At 39.3% G+C, this 22,859-nt stretch overlaps 1 protein-coding gene across 2 annotated transcripts; it reads right to left on the minus strand.

Moving 5' to 3' along the window:
* Positions 1–9,729: 9,729 nt before the first annotated feature.
* LOC103714417 (3-isopropylmalate dehydrogenase 2, chloroplastic) lies at positions 9,730–21,242 on the minus strand. 2 transcript variants are annotated; one of them, XR_015974303.2, is made up of 11 exons: positions 20,778–21,108; positions 20,531–20,660; positions 20,290–20,401; positions 19,389–19,464; positions 19,069–19,157; positions 17,279–17,365; positions 13,247–13,363; positions 12,992–13,099; positions 12,826–12,879; positions 11,118–12,729; positions 9,730–11,013 (listed from the first exon to the last, which is right to left on the minus strand). XR_015974303.2 is itself a non-coding variant. In XM_008801653.6 (11 exons), the coding sequence occupies exons 1-11, from the start codon at positions 20,992–20,994 to the stop codon at positions 10,018–10,020; spliced, it is 1,224 nt and encodes a 407-aa protein (XP_008799875.1). In that variant the 5' UTR covers positions 20,995–21,242; the 3' UTR covers positions 9,730–10,017. The 2 variants fall into 2 exon arrangements, 1 of the variants encoding a protein (XP_008799875.1); XM_008801653.6 differs by having other exon boundaries at positions 9,730–10,098; positions 12,577–12,729; positions 20,778–21,242.
* Positions 21,243–22,859: the final 1,617 nt, after the last annotated feature.

Raw genomic sequence — 22,859 nt, forward strand, 5'->3', positions numbered from 1 at the left:
CATCAAAACCCTTAGGTACCCCTTGCACGATGTGCAAACAACTAGAGGCAATTCATCATCATGCTTTATGCTCATGCTAATAAAAGTTATGACATACAATTCCGTTCACCTTACATGCATTATGAAATCTACATAAGCATGATTTATGCATAATCACCAATTATATGGCTAACACATGCCACTCATACACATAATTCATAATCCATATCTTAGGATATAATGTAATCCACTTATTTCGTAGGCACAATGGAAATCATAAAGCACATATAATCATAACTTGTATAACGGGTTAAATTTCATGCATGATCCATAAAAGATTAGGACAGGTTACTTACACACACGATTAACAACAAGATTAAAACAAGTTACTTACATTCTTCACTAATCATGCATACAATTCGAATTGTATAAAAAACACTGGTTCATCTTATAAAATGTAATACAGGATCTACGATAAGATTAAGGCAGATTACTTACTTCAATTCTCTTTCCAAATTGCTCAAGTCCAGGTGACAGATCCTTAATCACCTAAATCATGTCATAATAACAATATGTTATTTCCTTTTCTACCTGAAATTTAGCCCAAGCCTAATTCCTCTGTATTGGGGTCTTAGCTGGGCTCATAAGTCTTAATTGGCCTTCCGATTGGCCACTAAGCTTAATTCCCAGCTTAATTGGGTTTAATTTCGGGTTTAGGGTCACTGTGACCCGTTTGGGCCTGAGTCAGGGTTAATCCGGAATCAATTTGGCCCCCAAATTAATTACATTGGCTTGAATTGGGCTTAACGTGTTTCGGATCCGAACCCGATTCCGGTCCGTTAACCCACTCTTTTCTTTTCTCTTCTCATTTTCTTTCTTTTCTTTTCTTTTTCTTTTCTTTTCTTTTTTTTTTTTTGTTTCTCTTTTTCTTTCTTTTTCTTTTTCTTTTTCTTTTCCTTTTTCTTTCCTTTTCTTCTCTTCTCCTTTTTCTTTTCTTCTCCTTCCCGAAGCTTCCTCTCCTCCCTTCTTCTTTCATCCCGATCTCCCCTTCCTCTTTTCTCCGACGATGGGAGCACGACGAGCGGAAAGGAAGGTCGATGGTCTCCTCCTCACGGGGAGGGGGTCGGACCGCGATCGGCGACGCCCGCAGCCGAGCTCTCGGCTTCTTCGGTCGAGCCCGCGGCCGAGCTCTCGGCTTCCCCGGCAGAGCCCGCACCGGCGACGCTCACGGCCGTACACGGGCAAGTCCCCTCCCCCTCTCCTTTTTCTCTCTCTCCTTGGTTCCGATCGGAAGCCCTAGCCATTTCGGCCGGTCCTCCGGTCTTCTTCTTCTCCTCCGGCCGGATCTACGGCCTCTTCCTCCTCTCTCTTTCTTTCTTTCTTTCTTTTCTTTGGTCCTTCCCTCCGGCACCACCACCTCTTGCCGGAGAGGAGGTGGTGGTCCGGCCGGGGCTGGCGGCCCTGTGGCCACGCCGGTTGCCGGCTCGGCCCGACCGGCGGCCCGGGGCTGCCCCCCCGAACCCCAGGGTACCCGCGGCCGAGGCCGCGATGTCCGGTTCGTCCGCAGGCCGAGCCCAGTTGGGTTCGGCCCGGGTGGTCGTCGAGTACGCGGCCTGTGAGTCCGGCCCGACCTGGGGCTTGTGGGTTTTTCTCCCTCTCCTGTGCCGGCCTCTTCCCCTCTGTTTCACTGTTGACACAGAGGGGGAGAGCACCCCACAAAGGGGTTTCTTTACTTCTGTTAAACTCTAACCTTAAAAACCCTTACCTTGGTCAGTTGCAGTCGGGCAGTGCTTCCTCCCTAGTAGTCCCTCCTTTCTCAGAGCTTCAGGGTTTCTTTGCCTCCGGCTCTAGGCTTCGGCTCCCTATCTCTTTCTCTCATTCGGTGTTTAGGGGGGTCTGTGATTTGGGGTTGCCGGCAGAGGCTTAAATATCTGTTTAGAGGATGAAACCCCCCCCTCTGAGAAGTCCCATCCTCTCCTTTCCACCATGCTTCGGGACTGGCCGCCGCCCCCCTTGTCTCCGGCACGCCGGCATCGGCTGCCAGCAGGGGGTGCGGTAACCCCCCCTGTCGGTCTTATCCCTTCATTTTTTTTTTTTTATTTCAATCATTATACAGCACTGCCCACAGTGAAATTTGGGCCCAAACCTTTAACTGGGCCCATTTCTTATTGGGCCTAGTAGGTTCTGGGCCCGGACATTACATCCTACCCCCCTTAAAATAAATTTCGTCCTCGAAATTAGTCATACCTTAAGGTTCAGGCTTTAAAAGTATTCAACCATCGAGTCACCCTCTAGTTCTCGGTTAGTCTCCCTCTTAAAATGCTTGCTGATAAAATTTTGGCAAAATCATGGCACCTCAAAACTTGAACCTTTCCATCTATGACACGTAGGAGTTCTTTGATCTCTTTCAAAAGAGGACTAATCTTCCTACCTTAGATTTTAAATGCTATGATTCTTGGCCCAAGAAATTAATTGCTCTCGATTAAGTCCACACAACGGTCGTAATCGGGTTAATAGAAATAGGTGAGAGCATTAGCATCACATACTTTTCATAATCTATAATCTTCTTTCTTCTCTTAACCTTGCCTACAATTTTATGATCAACTTTTATCCTAGCAAAACTTCAAACCCCTTTTAGATAGGTAGATCAAAGATGTCATAGCTAGGAGTAGGGAACATTTCAGGTCTAAGCCCAACCAAGGCACCATCAATCCGTTAATACTAAATTTAAGATGCCAAGATTCTCCCGGGAGTTACCAATAATAGAAAAACTCACGGGTGAAGATTATACAGCTCTCTCTCCAGATTATTCATAGAATCAACATCTTAATTCTGAATAAGAAGATCAAGTTTCTTTGTCAAAGTATCAACTGCTCTCGATTACCCGATCTATCACAAGATTAAATCATAAACAACTTCAATCCACCCTTGATAGATATTCATCAAAGTCAATTGACAACCTTAATTTCTTTCAATCGAATAAAGGATGGATATTAATTAAAAAAATTCAAGCTTCAAATTTAGGAGGGAGAAGGTTCATACCAACATATTCTAGATCCTCTTAAATAAGTGACAATGCTTTAAATAAATTTTACATTTTCAGCAACTTCATTCATATAAAATGAGCCAAAAATATTCTTCAAGATTGGAAATTATCCCAGAATTTACTAAATGACTTCCAATCAAAATACCAATCTTGCATTGTAATTTGAAAAGATCTAATATGTCACATTCCAAGTAAACAAAGGAGAAACTCTTAAATGTCATTCTCAGATATATTTTCTTTCTATACAATAGTTTCATGCATAATTGTCATACAGATTTTATCCTCGAAGAATATTAAAAATATCTTTCCTTGTCCAAGCCTGAAACAACTTATGAATAAACCCTATCTTGCCATCAAAATAATTAACTTCAAACTAGAAGTATCATCCACAGTACCCAGTACCAAGTTAAACTTCCAATATCACCTATATACTGATACATAAATAATCACAATGTACTTTAATATTCCATTGCTATTACTCCACTTAACATCAGTCAAAATCTAATTTAATCATAATCCAAATACAAATTACTCCATCGAGAAATCTCCAAAATAATTTATTCTTATTTTGGCATGGCTTGCTAGCATTCTGATTCCAAACACCAAAATCCTTAGTCGTCTTAAGTCTTGAATTCTAATACCATACCCGCCATAATCATGCCCCTAGAATGATTTTGTATTAGCCTTAACTTCTTTCTTTTTGTTGCTCATTGTCGTCTATCAAAATATTTATGTCAAGCAATTTTCGTGATTGACTGATGATACGACTAATAAAATCTTTTCTTTCCTTTCCGGTTATGCGGAATCTCACTAAATGAGACTTAACTACCCATTTCCTTATTAAAACTTAACGTTTTTACTCATGATTAACCTATTGCTCTGATACCACTAGAATGTCACGCCCCGGACCCGGATCCGTGACACGGCCGTGCTATTGCCGACTATCGCCCATAATAGCACGCAGCCTCATACCTGGGTAACAGGGTAGTCAAACCAACCGAATCTTTTCATGTGAAAGCATTCTTAGTACAACCTGCTGGTCAGTACCCAAATACAGAGCTTCTATGTAGTTTATGTACATAATAGTATACTTGCTTTACCCCAAAAGAAAGAAGCCCTGATACCAAATTAACGTGTCTCTGGCAGCTATCAGTGGTGAGGATCTGAAAGAAAAAGTAAATGAACGGATATGAGCTACACGGCTCAGTAAGTAATCATACATAATCTTACCGGATCGAACATAACGGTAACCATGTTTATGCAGGGTTTGAGAAGCTGACATGCATATTTATCTAATCATCTTCATGGCATAATATGTATGCAATTTAAAGGAGATAGCGGTTATAGCAAAATACAACATTTCATAACGATATATTCAAAAACCCGTTGTAAAACCATGTATGCTTTGGCCAAGCACGTTCAGAAATGTCACGGCCCGCCTGCGCAGGGCACGTGACTATCGGGCCCACATGAGGGGGAAACACGGGGCTCCCCTGCCAGATGTTGGCCGGTTCCGGGGCTTCACGCAAGCGTCCTTCACCCCTCACCGATTTTTGCTTCTCCCCAAAAACACATCTGCAGGATTTGGAAGCACCCGCCTCATATACCCAATCTCTGAAACGAGCCTCATGATCATGCTTCAAATATCATTTTCATAAAGTATGCAATTTAAACAAAGCAGTATTGCAAATCACAAAATTTTCATAAAACATGCACATGAAACCGTGCCCCCGGCATACCGTGGTCATGCTCTTAAATGCTACTGCGAAGTCATTCTTGGCCACTGGCGGGACCGGCTCAGTTATTAGGCGGCCACTGGCGGGGCTGGCTCAGTCATTCTCGGCCACTGGCAAGGCCGGCTCAGTTACATTAGGTCAGTAGCTCTTAAGAGTTCATAAATAATGCTCCGTATAGGTAGTACCTCATAGATGCTACGGTGAATTCATTAATGGTCACTGGCGGGGCCTGCTCAGTTATTAGTCGGCCACTGGCGGGGCTGGCTCAGTCATTATCGGCCACTGGCAAGGCCGGCTCAGTTGCATTCGGCCCGTAGCATCAAAACCCTTAGGTACCCCTTGCACGATGTGCAAACAACTAGCGGCAATTCATCATCATGCTTTATGCTCATGCTAATAAAAGTTATGACATACAATTCCGTTCACCTTACATGCATTATGAAATCTACATAAGCATGATTTATGCATAATCACCAATTATATGGCTAACACATGCCACTCATACACATAATTCATAATCCATATCTTAGGATATAATGTAATCCACTTATTTCGTAGGCACAATGGAAATCATAAAGCACATATAATCATAACTTGTATAACGGGTTAAATTTCATGCATGATCCATAAAAGATTAGGACAGGTTACTTACACACACGATTAACAACAAGATTAAAACAAGTTACTTACATTCTTCACTAATCATGCATACAATTCGAATTGTATAAAAAACACTGGTTCATCTTATAAAATGTAATACAGGATCTACGATAAGATTAAGGCAGATTACTTACTTCAATTCGCTTTCCAAATTGCTCAAGTCCAGGTGACAGATCCTTAATCACCTAAATCATGTCATAATAACAATATGTTATTTCCTTTTCTACCTGAAATTTAGCCCAAGCCTAATTCCTCTGTATTGGGGTCTTGGCTGGGCTCATAAGTCTTAATTGGCCTTCCGATTGGCCACTAAGCTTAATTCCCAGCTTAATTGGGTTTAATTTCGGGTTTAGGGTCACTGTGACCCGTTTGGGCCTGAGTCAGGGTTAATCCGGAATCAATTTGGCCCCCAAATTAATTACATTGGCTTGAATTGGGCTTAACGTGTTTCGGATCCGAACCCGATTCCGGTCCGTTAACCCACTCTTTTCTTTTCTCTTCTCATTTTCTTTCTTTTCTTTTCTTTTTCTTTTCTTTTCTTTTTTTTTTTTTTTGTTTCTCTTTTTCTTTCTTTTTCTTTTTCTTTTTCTTTTCCTTTTTCTTTCCTTTTCTTCTCTTCTCCTTTTTCTTTTCTTCTCCTTCCCGAAGCTTCCTCTCCTCCCTTCTTCTTTCATCCCGATCTCCCCTTCCTCTTTTCTCCGACGATGGGAGCACGACGAGCGGAAAGGGAGGTCGATGGTCTCCTCCTCACGGGGAGGGGGTCGGACCGCGATCGGCGACGCCCGCAGCCGAGCTCTCGGCTTCTTCGGTCGAGCCCGCGGCCGAGCTCTCGGCTTCCCCGGCAGAGCCCGCACCGGCGACGCTCACGGCCGTACACGGGCAAGTCCCCTCCTCCTCTCCTTTTTCTCTCTCTCCTTGGTTCCGATCGGAAGCCCTAGCCATTTCGGCCGGTCCTCCGGTCTTCTTCTTCTCCTCCGGCCGGATCTACGGCCTCTTCCTCCTCTCTCTTTCTTTCTTTCTTTCTTTTCTTTGGTCCTTCCCTCCGGCACCACCACCTCTTGCCGGAGAGGAGGTGGTGGTCCGGCCGGGGCTGGCGGCCCTGTGGCCACGCCGGTTGCCGGCTCGGCCCGACCGGCGGCCCGGGGCTGCCCCCCCGAACCCCAGGGTACCCGCGGCCGAGGCCGCGGTGTCCGGTTCGTCCGCAGGCCGAGCCCAGTTGGGTTCGGCCCGGGTGGTCGTCGAGTACGCGGCCTGTGAGTCCGGCCCGACCTGGGGCTTGTGGGTTTTTCTCCCTCTCCTGTGCCGGCCTCTTCCCCTCTGTTTCACTGTTGACACAGAGGGGGAGAGCACCCCACAAAGGGGTTTCTTTACTTCTGTTAAACTCTAACCTTAAAAACCCTTACCTTGGTCAGTTGCAGTCGGGCAGTGCTTCCTCCCTAGTAGTCCCTCCTTTCTCAGAGCTTCAGGGTTTCTTTGCCTCCGGCTCTAGGCTTCGGCTCCCTATCTCTTTCTCTCATTCGGTGTTTAGGGGGGTCTGTGATTTGGGGTTGCCGGCAGAGGCTTAAATATCTGTTTAGAGGATGAAACCCCCCCCCTCTGAGAAGTCCCATCCTCTCCTTTCCACCATGCTTCGGGACTGGCCGCCGCCCCCTTGTCTCCGGCGCGCCGGCATCGGCTGCCAGCAGGGGGTGCGGTAACCCCCCCTGTCGGTCTTATCCCTTCATTTTTTTTTTTTATTTCAATCATTATACAGCACTGCCCACAGTGAAATTTGGGCCCAAACCTTTAACTGGGCCCATTTCTTATTGGGCCTAGTAGGTTCTGGGCCCGGACATTACAAGTACCACCTCCACAAGGTCCCTCCTTCCTCTCCTAGGGCTGCAGAGCTCCTTTAGCCTTCAGCTCTAAGGTCCAGCTTCTCTGGTGCAGTATTTCAGAGGGTTAGAAGTTAAGAGGGTATAGTAAACAGTGGGTTAGCAAGCTAAGGGTTTATATAGTGTGGCTTAAGATTTGACCCCTTGGAGAGGTGGCATCCTCTCCTTCCCTCTTGCTCCGGGAGCCACCAGCTGCCCCCCCTCCTCAAGCCAGTTCAGTCCTCCATTTATCGAGGGTGAAGAGGTGGCGGGCTCCCGTTTTGCATGGTTAAGACCTTCTCTCTAACGACCATCTGGGGCCCTGTCATTTCAGCCCTCAGGCGGGAGGTGGCAGCCCTCCATAGGCTGCCATCCATGGGCCCAGTATAGCCCACTAACCACCTGGCCCAAATACCCTTCAACTGGGCCCTAAAATTATTGGGCCCAATTAGTATTGGGCCCGAACATTACATTTTCTATTTACTTTAGCCATTTTTGCCTCCACAAAGAAGAATCCTCATTTCAAGCATAATGGTTGATTATGGCTCAAAGCAAGTGATTCATGAATTACTTGTTCTCAGTTATGTTAAAAGCTTAGTCAAGCTCCCTTGTGAGGATTCATATGGACGTATGTTTAGTCACATATTGATTATTCGCTGGGTTGATCTTGGATATTTATATAGAATCAATGAACTTAAATAATATCTTCCAGGTAACCTTCTTAGATGAGGCCCTAAATTGTAACACACCTTATCTCAAGATTTATAAGCTCAATTAGAGATCAGCCCAAGCTTAAAACTTTGCTTTGTTTGGCTCGTGGGGAGCTGAAACTTAACATTATGACAATTCCCCTCATTAACTTATCAAATTAAAAATTTTAATAAAGAAGATAACAATTAGCTATAGCTTTTATAATGAATACTGGGCCAGTTTTTGGAGGTTGTTGTGAACCTTTGAATGATCTCATTGAAAACTTGAATGCCCAATCCACAAAGATTTTCAATGATCTGAGCGGACAAGTGACTCGAATAAATTACTTCATGATCTACACGCATATACAATAAATATAGAAGTTACTAAATTTGAGAAAATTAAAGTATAAAGTTAGTAAAATCAGTTAAGTGAACGTACAAAAGAGTTTTATTATAACTATACAAAGCCAATACACACAAACTGTATATACCCAGGTTCAAGTGGATAGTTCACGGATTCTCTAATACCTAGGTTCAATACGACCGAGGGTAAGTTATTGATTGCCTTCAAAAGAATCTACGTGAATATGGAAAGGAAAAATTAATTGTGAGTTAGATACGAGATATAAAACTAATAAAAGCTTTTCCATGCACAAGATTGTAGAAATTTTTTGCAACCAGGGTTGGAATTTACATCGACTTGGATGTCTAATCCACCTAAAGACCCGATCAAATTGCAAGTTCGCAAGCGATTGAGCCATATCGTCAACATGAAAGTTGGTTGTCCGATAGCCATCCAACCAGGAATCTCAGTGGATCCTATTCAGGTGGCATGATCCTTAAACTGGATCAACGAGTTTACAAAAAACAGTTAAGAAAGCTAGAATTTAACATAAAATTTGGTCTGATTAAAATATTTAACAATATTGGTTAGGCTAGGAAACTTGCTGAAGTGAAGAGAATCCATTCCGGATAAAAGTGAAACAAGCTTCACAGCACCAAACACCTTGAATCCGTAGTTTCTACGCATCATAAAATTTAGTGGCCTCTCCATTGGGTCAGATAGAACTGAAATAGCCAACCCACAATCAAGTTGGTAATAGAAACACCTCAAATCCACATTGCCTGTGCTACCACAAATTACGATGCCTCGTCGTTGGGTCTTCGAATAGCCAACCCACAGTCAAATTGTTAAGAACTGCACCCATGATGCTAGTTTGTATCTGCTTTGCCTCACCACAAGCCTCTCTTGGCTTGAATTCCCATCATGAGAGATTCAAGTGTGGATCTTGTACAGATGTTCCTATAAAGAGAGATTTCGGATGCACACGATGCATGGACCAAGCTCAGATAGCATGTTCCAACTGCAACAACTGAAATTTTTTCCCTATGAGATAAATTTTCAACTACAGAACCGACTACAAGTCCATGATGTTGAGAAAGTGGGCTGAGACTTTGCCTCCACGCAAGGCATTTCTTTTAGATCAGTAAGTCATTCTGAAGTACCACCAATGTAATATGAAGCTCAACAATGAAACAAACAATTGCTACAATAAGCTCGCAGTAGTTAATGGATGGTTAAGTCAACCATTTGACACAGTTGGATAACAAACAAACCGAGCTGAGACAGTGCCCCAGTGTAGGAGGCTAGCTGAGCTGATCTGGCAGCTAGCTTATTCACATATAACAGAAGAAATCACCCATACCCAAATTCAAGGCGAAGCCCGGACTCGAGACAAGCAGAGCAAGAACTGGGTACCAGATGACAAAACCTTTTCTATAATTTTATTCAAAGCCATCTGACAGTTAAAAATAAAGACTCAATCCTGCAAACATGCAAAATCATATGCAAACCTTCGCCAGAATCGCATACAACATTGAGTTTCAAGCATATATTGTCCTTGAATAACGTCTATGAATTGTCCTTTAGTAAGAGACTATCATAAATTCATCAGAGAATATAATCATGCAGTTCTTCCCTGTAATGCATCTCCTTGGTTTAAGATCTTTCTAGCAACTCTCCCCTTTGCGATGTCAGTGAACAAATGATTTCAGAGTGAGGCAGTTAATGCTGTCTGGGAATCGACAGACCTCAGCACTTCCACTCCCATCCTCTTGCACCCTACCAATGTCTGAATAAAAACAAAGGAAAGGGCAAAAAGTCATCAAGACTGACTTCAGTAAAACAAAAACTCTTAGTAGACCGAAATCTAATGGCTCAAATGTTTTAGGCAGTTTGATCAGATTCATACTTTACTTAGAAATTTCGTAAATGCAGGTCAATTCTAGCCACCAACTGGTCTTTTAAGTTTTATAGGAGTCTCTCCATTCCATAAAGGTAGCCAAAAATTCAGTAACAATTCTTACAGTGAGGAGCATGTTGCCCACTGTAAAATGGTCTCAAACTATACTAATCATCATGCTGACCCTTGAAATCAAACCCATGCAGATGGATCAGGTTTTGGTGCAGCCCAAAACAGAAAGGAACCGGTTCGATCAGGCCCTTGCTGGTTCTTTGAGCAATGCAGTCAAACATGGCTTTGACCAGGACTTTTATTTGCAGTGAAAACTATCTTATTTGGCTAAGTTTTTCTTTTTATTAGGTCTACCAATTAGGAATCTTTTTATAAAACTTTACATGTCCAAGTTTTGAGAGGTTGACTGTAGAGTCAAGGAAAAGGATTCAAATAACAAAGGTAATTGCTGGCCGAATAATCCAGATTAGGATTGATCTTAGCCTGCTGTATTTGGGAATTTATTTTAGAGTCCTAATTAGGGAAGGAAGGAAACTGGTCACGCTTGTTAAAAGGCATCAGTGGTCTGCAATACAGGGAATGGATTTTGTATTCATAAATTGATACTGAAAGAAAAGGCCGCAAACTTCTAATCTGAATCGAATTTACTGCTGTTCAATAGCAGACTTCTCACTGATTTTCAGATCAAATCAATCTATTCGCTAACTCGCAGCAGATTCATATTTTGTAGCTCATTGTCCAACTGGAGGTACATCAATTTGGTATCAGAGCAGGCAGATCACAATGACGCACCTACAATGAGCAAGAAGTGGACATGAATATGGATCTCACTAAATTATATGCTAAGCTAGATGACAAGTTCTCTCGTTTGGAAGCTTTGATGCAGTCAGCACAACCTATTGTTGCAGTTCCACTCCACCATCATTCCAAACTCCTAGCTACAATCTTATCTGTACAGTGGAAAATGACCGAATGAACTCCAGCATCTCAGTCTGTCCAGGACAAGAAAAGAATTTAGTTATCAGATGAAAACAAACGGTTAGGGGGGAGGGCAATGGTAAGGTTGCTCCATTCTGACCTAGGTGTCATGGATTCAAAATATGGGAATAGCTCCTCAGCACCCAAGAAAAAGGCTGCATACATTTGACCCTCCTAGAATGGAGAGAGTCTTGTGCATTAGGACGCCCTTTTAGATGAAAACAAACAGATGAAGATCCAACCATGGAACAAACTATTCTAACAAAGTCATGTCTCGTCAAAGATCAAGTCTATGATGAGTCCATGTTCATAAATTCAATGGTTTTAGATCCTTTGACCAAAGATTCATCACGTGAGGATCATCCAGTCAAGATCCCTAAGCAGCCAATAATATTAATCATGCACTGCTTCTTAGATCCATTTGATCATAAGCTAAAAGTTCCAATTATCAATATCTTCTTGCAGTTTAACAAGAAGCTTGTGAATATTGAGAATAAAAATCTACTACAGTTATCCAACAGACCTATCATGAGGAGAAATCACATTGGACTCCATCAAGCTTTAAAGATCCAAGGGTGAGACAAAGCATGTGGCATTACCCCGAGGATCATGGGACATGATAAAGCACACCAGGAGGAAATTGGTGCAGTCCAGAACAGAAATGGACTGGTTCAGTCAGGTACTTGCTGGTACTTTGTGCAATGCAATCAAACATGGCTTTGACTAGGTCTTTTGTTTGCACTGAAGGTTATCTTATTTAGTTAAGTTTTTCTTTTTATTAAATATATCAATGAGGGTTTTTAGGAAACTTTAGGTGTCCAGGTTTGAGAGGGCTCTAGATTGATTGGAGAGTCGAGAAAAGGATTCAATTAGGAAGGTGTGCTGACTGAATAATCCCGACTGGGATTGATCTTAACAGGCCATCTTTGGAATTTGTTTTAGAGTCCTATTTAGGAAAGGAAGGAGACTGGTTATGCCTATTAAAGGGCATTAGCAACATGTACACAGGATGGAATTTATATCTAGAAATTGATATTGAAATAAAAGGTCAAAGGCCTCCTTTCTCCCTTGTTCCTATCTTCTTGCTTCCTCTCTTATTCTCTCCTATTTCCCGCTACCTTCTATTTACTTGTCCCCTAACCTGAATTGAATTTTCTGCTGCTCAATAGCAGATTTCTTACTGATTTTCAGATCAAATCAATCTATTCCCAACTTGCAGTAAATTCATATTTTGTAGCCCATAGTCCAACCAGAGCTACAGGTTTACAGGGCAGATAGATATTATATTAAGGTATTCAGAGTATGCAATGAAACCAAGTTCATTGGTAGCTACAAAATCAATTCAGAGAAGTTGGAAATATAAAGAAGTCCACTTACCATGCCTGTAGAAATTATGTCACCAGTTCGAAAACCTCTATTTAGTGTTTCCATTACTGCAGTCTCAATCCTTTTTGCAGCATTCTCTTCACCAAGGCCATACCGCAATAGCATTGCAGCACTAAGGACTGTTGCTAATGGATTTGCTTTGTCCTGAAAGTTAAGAAAGAACATTACATGAAAATGTACAATTAATTGGCAAGCAAGAGGAAAGAAAATAAAAGAAAGAGACTCTGGAGATTAATCAACCTGCCCAGCAATATCAGGAGCAGATCCATGGATTGGTTCAAAAAGGCCAGGACCCTACAAAAAAACATCCAAGCATACCTAATAATATTAAATTGCAAGGCACCTAAATATCCTTCTGAACATGCTAAATCTGGAGACAGAAAACATGTGCAAAGTTTACACTTACTGATTCACCAACACTGGCAGATGGAAGCATACCAATGCTTCCAGTAAGCATGGATGCTTCATCGGATAGAATATCACCAAAGATATTATTTGTAACAATTGTATCAAACTGCATTGAAAGACGGTCAGTGAAAAAGAACATACAACCTGACATGGTATATATATCAAAACGTAGCATGGTATGACACAAACATTGTATGCCATTCCTCAGACATGGAGAACCTAAAAATTAAGAAGTTCAAAGAAGAAATTAAACCTGTTTGGGATCACGAATAAGTTGCATTGCAGCATTATCAACATACATATGGGAGAGCTGAACATCAGAAAATTTGGAAGCCAGCATTGTCACCCTCTTCCTCCATAGCATTGACGCCTAAAATGATCAAATAATAGCCTGAGATTATTCAAGGGGTCAACCATAAGCACTGAATTGGATTAAATATGCTTCAACATAATTTAGGAGTAAAGGACAGCTTGTTGCAATAAGTCTGCAATTTACTGTTGAAGGCATCTTAAACCTTTGTCATTCCAGAACAAAATCCAACATCAATTAAGTTTGATTTGATAATTTTTAGTGTCATGTAATGCATAAAAGGCAAGAATAGCTCAGTATGATGCACAAGAGAAAATACAGATACTCGTGAGTACTATCTAGTCAGAGATTTATTCTTCTTATGTAACCAGATCATTACAAACCATTTTTGACCAAATCACCTATCTTGTTTCTCTTCCAAGTTGATTAAAGATCAATCCAAGATGATTATTAATTATGGGTCAATTTCCACCGACAAGGAAGTATATGAGTAAAAGAAGTGTTTCCTCCCTGACTTTCCTCTATCCTCTGATCCATTCAAAATAAAGAAACGAGCAAGCAGGGGGGTTGAGTTGGACTTTGATAATTAAGACCAACCTTAACCTGATCTGTGATAAGTTCTCAAATATCGCAGTGTAGTATGGTTGAGATCAAACCTGTCATCAGTCCAAAATCTTAAATATATTTCTGATGAGCGACCCTATAACCAACTCTCATCATAAGTGATCCAATGGCTGACTTCTCAACAATCAACCTGATGATAATCACTTAATGAGTAAGAGAAATATAGCTTGCTTTTCGTTTGCTTTTCGTTTATGGGTGACGCCGAATCTGTTTGAACTTTGAAGCATGGAAACATGGGTCATCCTGCTTACTTTAAATGGTTGTGCGTTAAGCCCTCAAGCCGGGGATTTTGAAGGGATTCAAATAGAACCAAACTCATCTAGAAAGGGGCTAGATGCTGGAGATTTCTAGGAGTTCTTCCAAGGTTGTCTTTTCTTTTGGAATCCCTCCTGTTCCCTCCTTAACTCCTGCCAGAGATAGATAGTTAATGTGATGCTTCTTAAGATGTAAATAATCAGTAACAAATCTAGCACCCATGATCCGGAAAAGTTTAAGACAGCAAGGAACCAGGTTTTTTCTCCATGTTCCATGTCAAGTTTCAGGTGTCAAACAATGTAACTTCAGTTTTGAAGCTCCAAACTTAAGAAATGATGACTCAAAATCTAAGTTTCAGGCTTCATATGATAATTATTCAGGAATCAGATTTCATAATTCAAGTCTCAAAAAAGTGGCTTTTGCTTTCAACTCTAAGGTTCAGAATTCAGCTACTATGTCTAAGTTCAAGCAATCATGTTTCCAGTTTCAAAAAACACCTGATTTCAGCTTCAAGAGGACAAGAATGCCTATTTGAAGTTTTCAGATGACCGGTTTCAATTTTTGGGTGTTGAATAATACATAGTTCTGGTTCCAGATGTCAAGCAATAAATAGTAAAGTGCCTAACATTATGGTTTAAGGATTTAAGCTTCAAATTTGAACAGTAATGGTTTAACATTCAGGTAGGTCTCAGACAGTAAAGCTTCAAGTTGTAAGTTTTTGGGTTTCAGACTCTTAACATTTCAGCTCTCAAATTCTTCATAACAAGATTTCACAGTTCAGAATTCATGTTTAACATGTTTAACAAACTAAAGTCCAGGTTTCAAGTTGGAAACAAGTATTGAAATTTCAGGCTTGATATCTTATAATGTCATGTTGTAAACAATGAGGTTAGAACAATGAAGTTTGATTTCAAACAAAAGAAGCTTCCAGTTTCAAACTTCAAGCTATGAGTTCTCTTTTCTTTTTCTAGTGGGAGGAAGGAAGGGCTAAGGCACATTGATTCTTCAAGCAATGAGTTTTGATATATTGGGTTTCCTGTTAAAGTCCACAAGTAAATCCTTTTAGTCTTATGGAATAGTGGAACTTAGTCATTGTTAGGCTGAAGACATCCTAGCTTGCAAATCAAAAACAAAATAAAATGAGGTCAAGATTAAAAACTTTTAAGCATCATGCAGAAAGGACTTGAGAATCCAGGTGCATTGGAATCCATCCAAGATATTCACTGTATTACCTCTAAACTCAAAGATTCAAGTAACAAATGGGCTTTATTAGTTTTGTCAATACAAGAACATTTTTTAAAATTACAGAATAGCAATGAGTGTAATTTGCAGAAAATACTACATCAATTTTGAGCCATTATAGGCTTATCCAAATTCAATACTGGATTCAAATGCACAAGTTTTGAATGGGCGTAGACGTGCCAAGCATGAGTTAGAATACCAGGTGATTTCAGTTCAAATAATTTAGAATTTAAGATACAAACCTCAGTTGTTTGAGATTGTCCTTTTAAACCTATATTCAAGACTTATTGCTAAAAAGAGCTCTAAATACCAAAATGAGCTAAAATAGCTAACTAAATTCAGATTGGGTTCTTAGTTTATGAGCCTTCAACCAGTCACTTCAAAAGGGACCTAGTCTACAAACTTTATTGAGAATAAATCTGGTGAATATTGACTCTCAAACCAATTGTCAAATTGAAATTTCAATTAGGTTGGCCTTTTGAACAGGATTAAAATGAAAGTTGGATGCAGCCCTCTAAGTCCATCTTATGGTCCGTAAGTACGGTACTCTATATTTGAATTTATGAAGTGCTTGCTAGCTTGACTTCTTAGACCCTAGCGAGTGACCCCTTTTCAAAATATTATGGGACTTGGTCTTTGTCTGACCAAATGCAATTGGGCTTTGTTCAAAATTAAAATTAGAGTTTATCCCTTTCAAAACAATTCAAGTGAGGGTTTAGACCTCTAAATCCTAAAAAAATCAAATTAAGCTTTAGTCCTCAGCCCATACAAAAATCAAATTAAGCTTTAGTCCTCAGCCCATACAAAAATCAAATTAAAGTTAGCCCTCTAAGCCTTCTCAAAATCAAGCTAGAGTTAACCCTCTAACTCTAGTTAGATTCAACGAAAAATCAACCTCCACATCCTTAAAACATGCAAAATTAAAACAAAGTATCCACCATGTTAAACTAGGCAAATCCAATGCAAATTGACCACCATGTCGTTAAATTGGCAAACTCAAGCTCATAACAAGAACTGATCTTCATGTCACCAAATTTGGCAAATCCACTCTAAAATGACAAAAAGATAAGTGGGTCTTACTTTTTATTTTGACATTATAACATGGAGTGTATTTTAAATCCAAATGTAAATATAAATTTTAAGATATTTGTTGACATAAACTAGGGGCATGCCCATGGTTAACCACCCAAAGAAGTTAAAGTGGGCAATTAGTAAAATTCAAATTCTATCTTTTAGAACATTCGGGCTTCTTATTCTGCACTTTTGCATTAAGTCCAATTTTTGGAAATAGTAACAATTAACTCTTGAGTTCATTGAAAGCAATGGACCCACATAAAAAAAAAAAAAAAAAATCTTTTCTAGGGGTCAATTCAATGGGGTTATCTTCAAACTGGTTATCAATTTCATATCTCTCTTGTGGAGTTTCCTATCCCATCTAGAGGGCATACTTTTAATCCCACTTTTATATTATCCTCATGCATCCCATTGTAAAGTTTACGACACAATAGTATTGTAACTCCGTAAAACAAGAATTTAACTTAAACAAATAAAAGAGGGTTTTAACAAACAAACAAACAAACAGCTGTAATAATGTGATTGTGTTAAGATGCCTCCAGTTTTTTTCATAATCATAATCATGAGATCAACTAATAAAAACAATTGGGGCAAACAATAGATGAATATCGCTCAAGAGTATTCCATCATGAAGCAGGCTACAACACAATCATGTGCAAGAGGGAAAGGGACCAAAACAGTCTGTTATTTTGGGAATTGTATGAAAGTAAGTCATACGTATCTCCATTCTTACTTGTAGAATTGAATAAGTGCACTGTTTGGAAAAGTACTTAAAGGTACCTCCAACACATTTGCCTTGTCAACAGAGCATAGTTTGCCACGTCGTTTTCGAGCAACCTCAAACGCCACACGTGCTATCCGATCAATCTTGGAAGAAATAACCGAAAAAATAAACATGAACAACTAGGGAAGGCAGATCGCCAAAAAACCAGAAATAAATTAAACTATGTCGAAACATCCCAAAAACATAGCAGAGCATCATGAATGTTAACCAAATGTCACCTCCACTTCCTCTCAAGTGAGGTTTGAGCTTAAAGATTGGTAAACATTTTACTTAATTATTTTGGATGTCCAAAGCAGCTAGTGATGTAAGTTATAACTAGAAAATTTCAGATGGTTTTGACTGTCCTAAGCTGTCCAATGTCAGATAAACAAATTAGCAAACTGCGGTTTAACACATAACAGCTAACACAATGCTACTTGCATTAGTCGCTCTTTAAAGAAAGAAAAAAAATGATAGTACTAGAAGACTAGTAAAAGTACAAAGCAAATGCCAAATCAGGAAAAAAAATGTTCAAGAAATTTTGAAGGAGAATAAGCTCTCAATTACTAAAATCTTAATACTTACATGCTTTAGATGTCATTTTATATATCGTCTAGATTAAACATATTCTTGCATTGTTAAACCTTTTATTGGTACTATATAGTCTTTCATATATTACCATTGCAAAATACAATATAATGTCAGTTTAACTAAAATTATTTAATTTTTAAAATCAGCAGTTAATCAACATAGTTTATTGGCCTTTTATCATGGATATAAAAACTGATATCAGTGGGCATACTTGTTTTTGGAAAAATTGGTGTAGTAACGAAATCGACACACAATACAGGATTGAATCCCATATTGACACACTGCGTATTTTTCTACTAGAATAGTATGGTACCACCAGTGCCATCCCATTTTGGCGGTTTTTAAAATCTTGCCTTGCATACTATTTAGCATATCATCAATTCATTTGTTGGCTTTGGTTAAATTATTTGTTTATTTATTTATGAATATTATGTTTACAATAGATGTAACATTATTATGAGCCTTTTTAAACTTTTCTAGTTAGACTTGTATTAAAAATTCCATATGTTCCTATTTGTTTTTTATAATATATAGGATAATATGAACTTTATCTTCCTACTTTAATAAGTTGTCATGTCATTTATATAGTTATCTATGTATATTAATTTTTGACTCTAAATTGTTGATTTAATTTCACATGTAGTTATATACTCTTGTTGAAACCATTACAGAATGGGTCAGAGAGGTTGAGAGATATGGGCTAACTACTTGCCACCGCATTTCTTTTTCTTTCCATTTTTCCGAGTCATCTTTTTGAAAGTAATATTACACACAATAAAGATATGTTTGAATGTTTGCATGCTTTTCATAACAACCAAATGGCAATAAGAGTTCTCTCATTGTCTTCTATAAGTTAAGATGTAATTAATGGAAAATATGTGGGGAAAAAAAAAGAAAAATGGACTGGGAATTGAAAAATATTTCTTGTCCTCTATATAAGAAAGCTTTACACATCGACATTAGACAACAGAAATATAGAAAAGTAAGAAATCTTGTGCTAATAATTCGTGGATACTTTTAAATTTCAATTTATGAGGTTTACTATTTAAATAAAGGAGTTAAACCTAAAGGTCGATATACATAATACCTTTGATATATTAAGGTCATTCACATAAGTCAATGGTGTATGATGGACAGACATTTTGAATATCTATCAGTATATTATTAGTCCAAGAACTAAATAGGTCTGGAATGATTCAATATTAATTTCCAATACCTCAGATGCAGAATAGACTTCGGTATTGAAACCAATGTCCTCACCCTTGTCATTGGTTCCAAAACCCCTAGGTTTTCCAAAATAGATTCCTGTTAAAAAGCAAAATGAAGGATTGTCACCATATTTTTGCCAAACTTTACATCAAAATCAAAATTATTGAAGAAAAGCATCTTATACATTTTTTTTTGTTGGAAAGGATCATCTATTTATCAAGACATGTAAGATTAGAGAGCCCCATTTATACTTGAGTGACTGCACAAGCTATAACACACAAAAAAAGGATAAATGAACTTCACAAAGAAAATATAGAGGATATTTACCTCCAGTAAGCTCTCTTACAACCATGATGTCAACTCCTTCAGCAACCTCCTTCTTGAGAGTTGATGAGTCAACTAGCTAGAAAAGAATGAATAGATAAAAATAACCAATAATCAATATCACAGTAGAAAGCCAAGAGATCATACACACATATAACATGATAAGTGGTTCTAGTAAGCAGTCATTTCCATTAACTTCATATCAGAACCTACATAACATGGGAAAAGAATCTGAATAATATGTGAATGAGAATACAGATAATGATGGGAAATATGGAGGCATTTTGTTTATATTCTGTACTAAAGAAAAGTGCATTTTGTTCCCTTTTTGTGACAAATGTTAAAATTTAAATTCTTCAGCAAATGATCACAAAGTCCCAAGAGTCAAAGTATAAAGAGAAACAGATGAACAGTTTCACAGCTAGTGCTGCGGCATATTCTATTTAATTGTTCAGTTAAGATCTAAATTACTAATCAATTGAGAGGGACCTAGTTAATACTTAAATCGAGTCGCATGATAGGTAGTTACAGGTTACAACAAAAGAGTGTCTGGGAATCAGTTTAACCTATAAATTGTTGGCTCACAATCATCAGGTTTGTTTCTCATCATTGGAAGTCAATAGGTTTTTTATTCTCATAAATCCTTCTAGGAATAGTTTGATTAAAAATAATCAAAGTAGAATTTTTATGTATTGATAGGGCGTTGTATCATATCAAAGATACAGATTTCTTCATAGAACTTAGAAATTGCGAATGCACAAGAATAGGAGAATAAAACTTATATCTTTTATGTTCCTTTATATCAACGAGAGGAACCAAAAACAAAAATGCCAAAATTGGATGTTGATCCCCCACAGTAAAAAAAAAAATAGATAAATTAAATATAGTTCAGCTCACATAGTACCTGTGGCAACACAGCAGCTGGCCTTAAGTTCGCAAAAACACCAAGCCCTGCCCGTAGCTGCAGCAACCCAGTTTCGGGCTTCAGATGCTTCTCATTCCCATCCCATTTGTACCTATAATACTCCAACAATTCCCATTATAGAAACAAAAAGGAAAAATGGGGAAGAAACCGAAAGGAATTTAACCTAGGCCATTGATCTGATAAAAGGCTCATTAATAGGGGAAAACAAAGCAACACTGACCCTCCAATGGCTCCCAAAAGAACCGCGTCCGACTCCTTAGCAGCGGCGAGAGTCTCCTCCGGCAGCGGAACACCAATCGAGTCGATCGCCGCGCCGCCGACCGGCATCTCCCGGAATCTAAACTCGATTCCTGCCATCCAGAAAACGCCAAAGGATGAAAGGAGCCGACTTTCTGAGATCTGGGACCGTCGAAACCCTAAACCCTAAGGCAAGGAGGGATTTTTCTAAGGTTTTTGGGAGGTTTGACCTTCATGGGAGCCAGCGACGGAGAGGACGTCCTTGGCGATGGAGACGACCTCGGGCCCGATGCCGTCGCCGGGGAGGAGGGTGACGCTGTAGCTCCTGGGCCGCGGCGGCGCGGTGGCGGAGCAGCGGAAGCGTGCCCAAGTCCGCGGAGGTGCGGATCGCTTCGGATAGAGGTCTAGGGTTTTGAAGGACCGCACGTTCGCATGCAAAGCCGCCATCTTCGGAGGAGAAGAACGCAGAGACTCGAGAATAAATAAGAACTGAGAAGCACTAGATCTCTGAGTCTGACTGATAGGATTTTTTTTTTATACTTTTACTAAAACGGATAATTCAGACTACGTCTTGCATGAATACAATCGAAGAAAATAAGAAAACGATTGATTAAAAAAAGCCCAGCATCCATGCCTCGTCCGTACAGAAAACTCCACTTCGATGACCAGCCATAAAAATAAAAAAAACAATCCATGCTCCCCCTCAATAAACATACCTCTTGTTAAACTAGAGATATCCCAAAGACAAAAGATGGTTGTATACCTCCCTCGCACTTCTCTAAATCTAGCCAATCACTGTGACCGAGCCATCTTTCATCAAAATGGCATTGGCTCTCAAAATATGTTGGGCAAATAGAGACCGACCCATGCTACCCTTAACTCTGCTCTAGAAACTGAGTGAGATGTTGAATATCGGGCACCAGTCAACTATCACAAGTTTGGAGTCTAGGCCTCTTATCATAAAGCCCGCTCCATTGCATATTCATCAGAATTGACCTTAAAAAAAACTCGAAGATAAGGACTGTCAAGTAACAAATACCGTCCAAGATGTTACAAAATAAGAGGTAGAATCCTAGGCGCCCCGAGCTGTCACGGGCTCTCTAGAAGGACCCGTGTAGATCATCTCAGCAGCTTGCGCCCGAGCTCTTTCCAGAACTATCCTTGGCGGTGGACTGCTCTCCCCAAAGATTCAAATATTCTCGACCATCTAGGGCATGGTGAGAAGTAGAGAGGAGAGGGAGGTAGGGGAGGAGAGAGTGGGCGGAGCCATCATTAGCATCATCAAAGTCGTCGGTGTTAACGCTCTCGAAGTCAGCGATGGCATGAATGGAGTGGTGCAAGAGCTCATGGGCGAGAAGGGAGAGAATGGAGAGGAGGGCGAGAAGGATGAATATGTAATTTTATATTATAATATATATTATATTCTATATATATATTATATAGATATCTAGTTTTGCCAAGGCCGATGTAAACCCAAGCTAGGTTTATTTAATGGATCAAATTTCAAGCCTAGGCTCGATCATAGTTGTTATGTTGAAAGATCATTGCTAATATTTACAAATAAAATAAAAATTAGATAAATAATTTTTTGATAAATTCAATAATAAAATCTAATATACATATATATATATATATATATATATACATATATACACTAAAATGAAGACTTTGCTTGTGCAGAGCTATCCATTCGATATGTGGATGCCTATATTAATGCCATTATTAATAGAACTCTTTATTTTAGATAATAGGTATGACTCTTATTTAATTTTATCATTATCAAAATATGATAATATAATGTCATTAGTAAGAAGACTATTAGCTTAGCAAATTCTAGTAAATAAAAATTTAATTATTATATCTATCCTATATTGCATTTCAAAAATAATTAGAAAAAGAGAAAAACTTGCATCTCACTATATGCTAGTCAGGATTAAAATGTTGTACTGTAATCAAGGTGTGTAAAATAGTCCTAAGAATGACTTTCTTCAATTATGCATGTATTTGGTGACATCATTTCTAAGGTACATCAAATCCAACTCAACCCAAAATCTTCTATCACGAGCATAGTTGCATAGAAGTCTGAGTCAAAAGAATACTTGAATTACCCAAAAAGCAAATAAAATAGCAGAGAGAGTAGAATTATGGAGGAACTCATTTTTGCAGCATCTTCTAGTTAGCTCGCCTGTATTAATAGTCTAAACCCAAGTCCTTCATATAGTTTGTTAACAAATTTTTCCATGAGAATTTCACCATTGTCATCAAAAATACTTAAAAGCAAATTCTCTCGTATGATCATATATTTTAACACG

This window comes from Phoenix dactylifera, chromosome 17 (assembly GCF_051530095.1).
Source record: "Phoenix dactylifera cultivar Ajwa chromosome 17, Ajwa_hap1_PhDact_Kaust_v1.1, whole genome shotgun sequence".
Taxonomy (NCBI): Eukaryota; Viridiplantae; Streptophyta; class Magnoliopsida; order Arecales; family Arecaceae; genus Phoenix; species Phoenix dactylifera.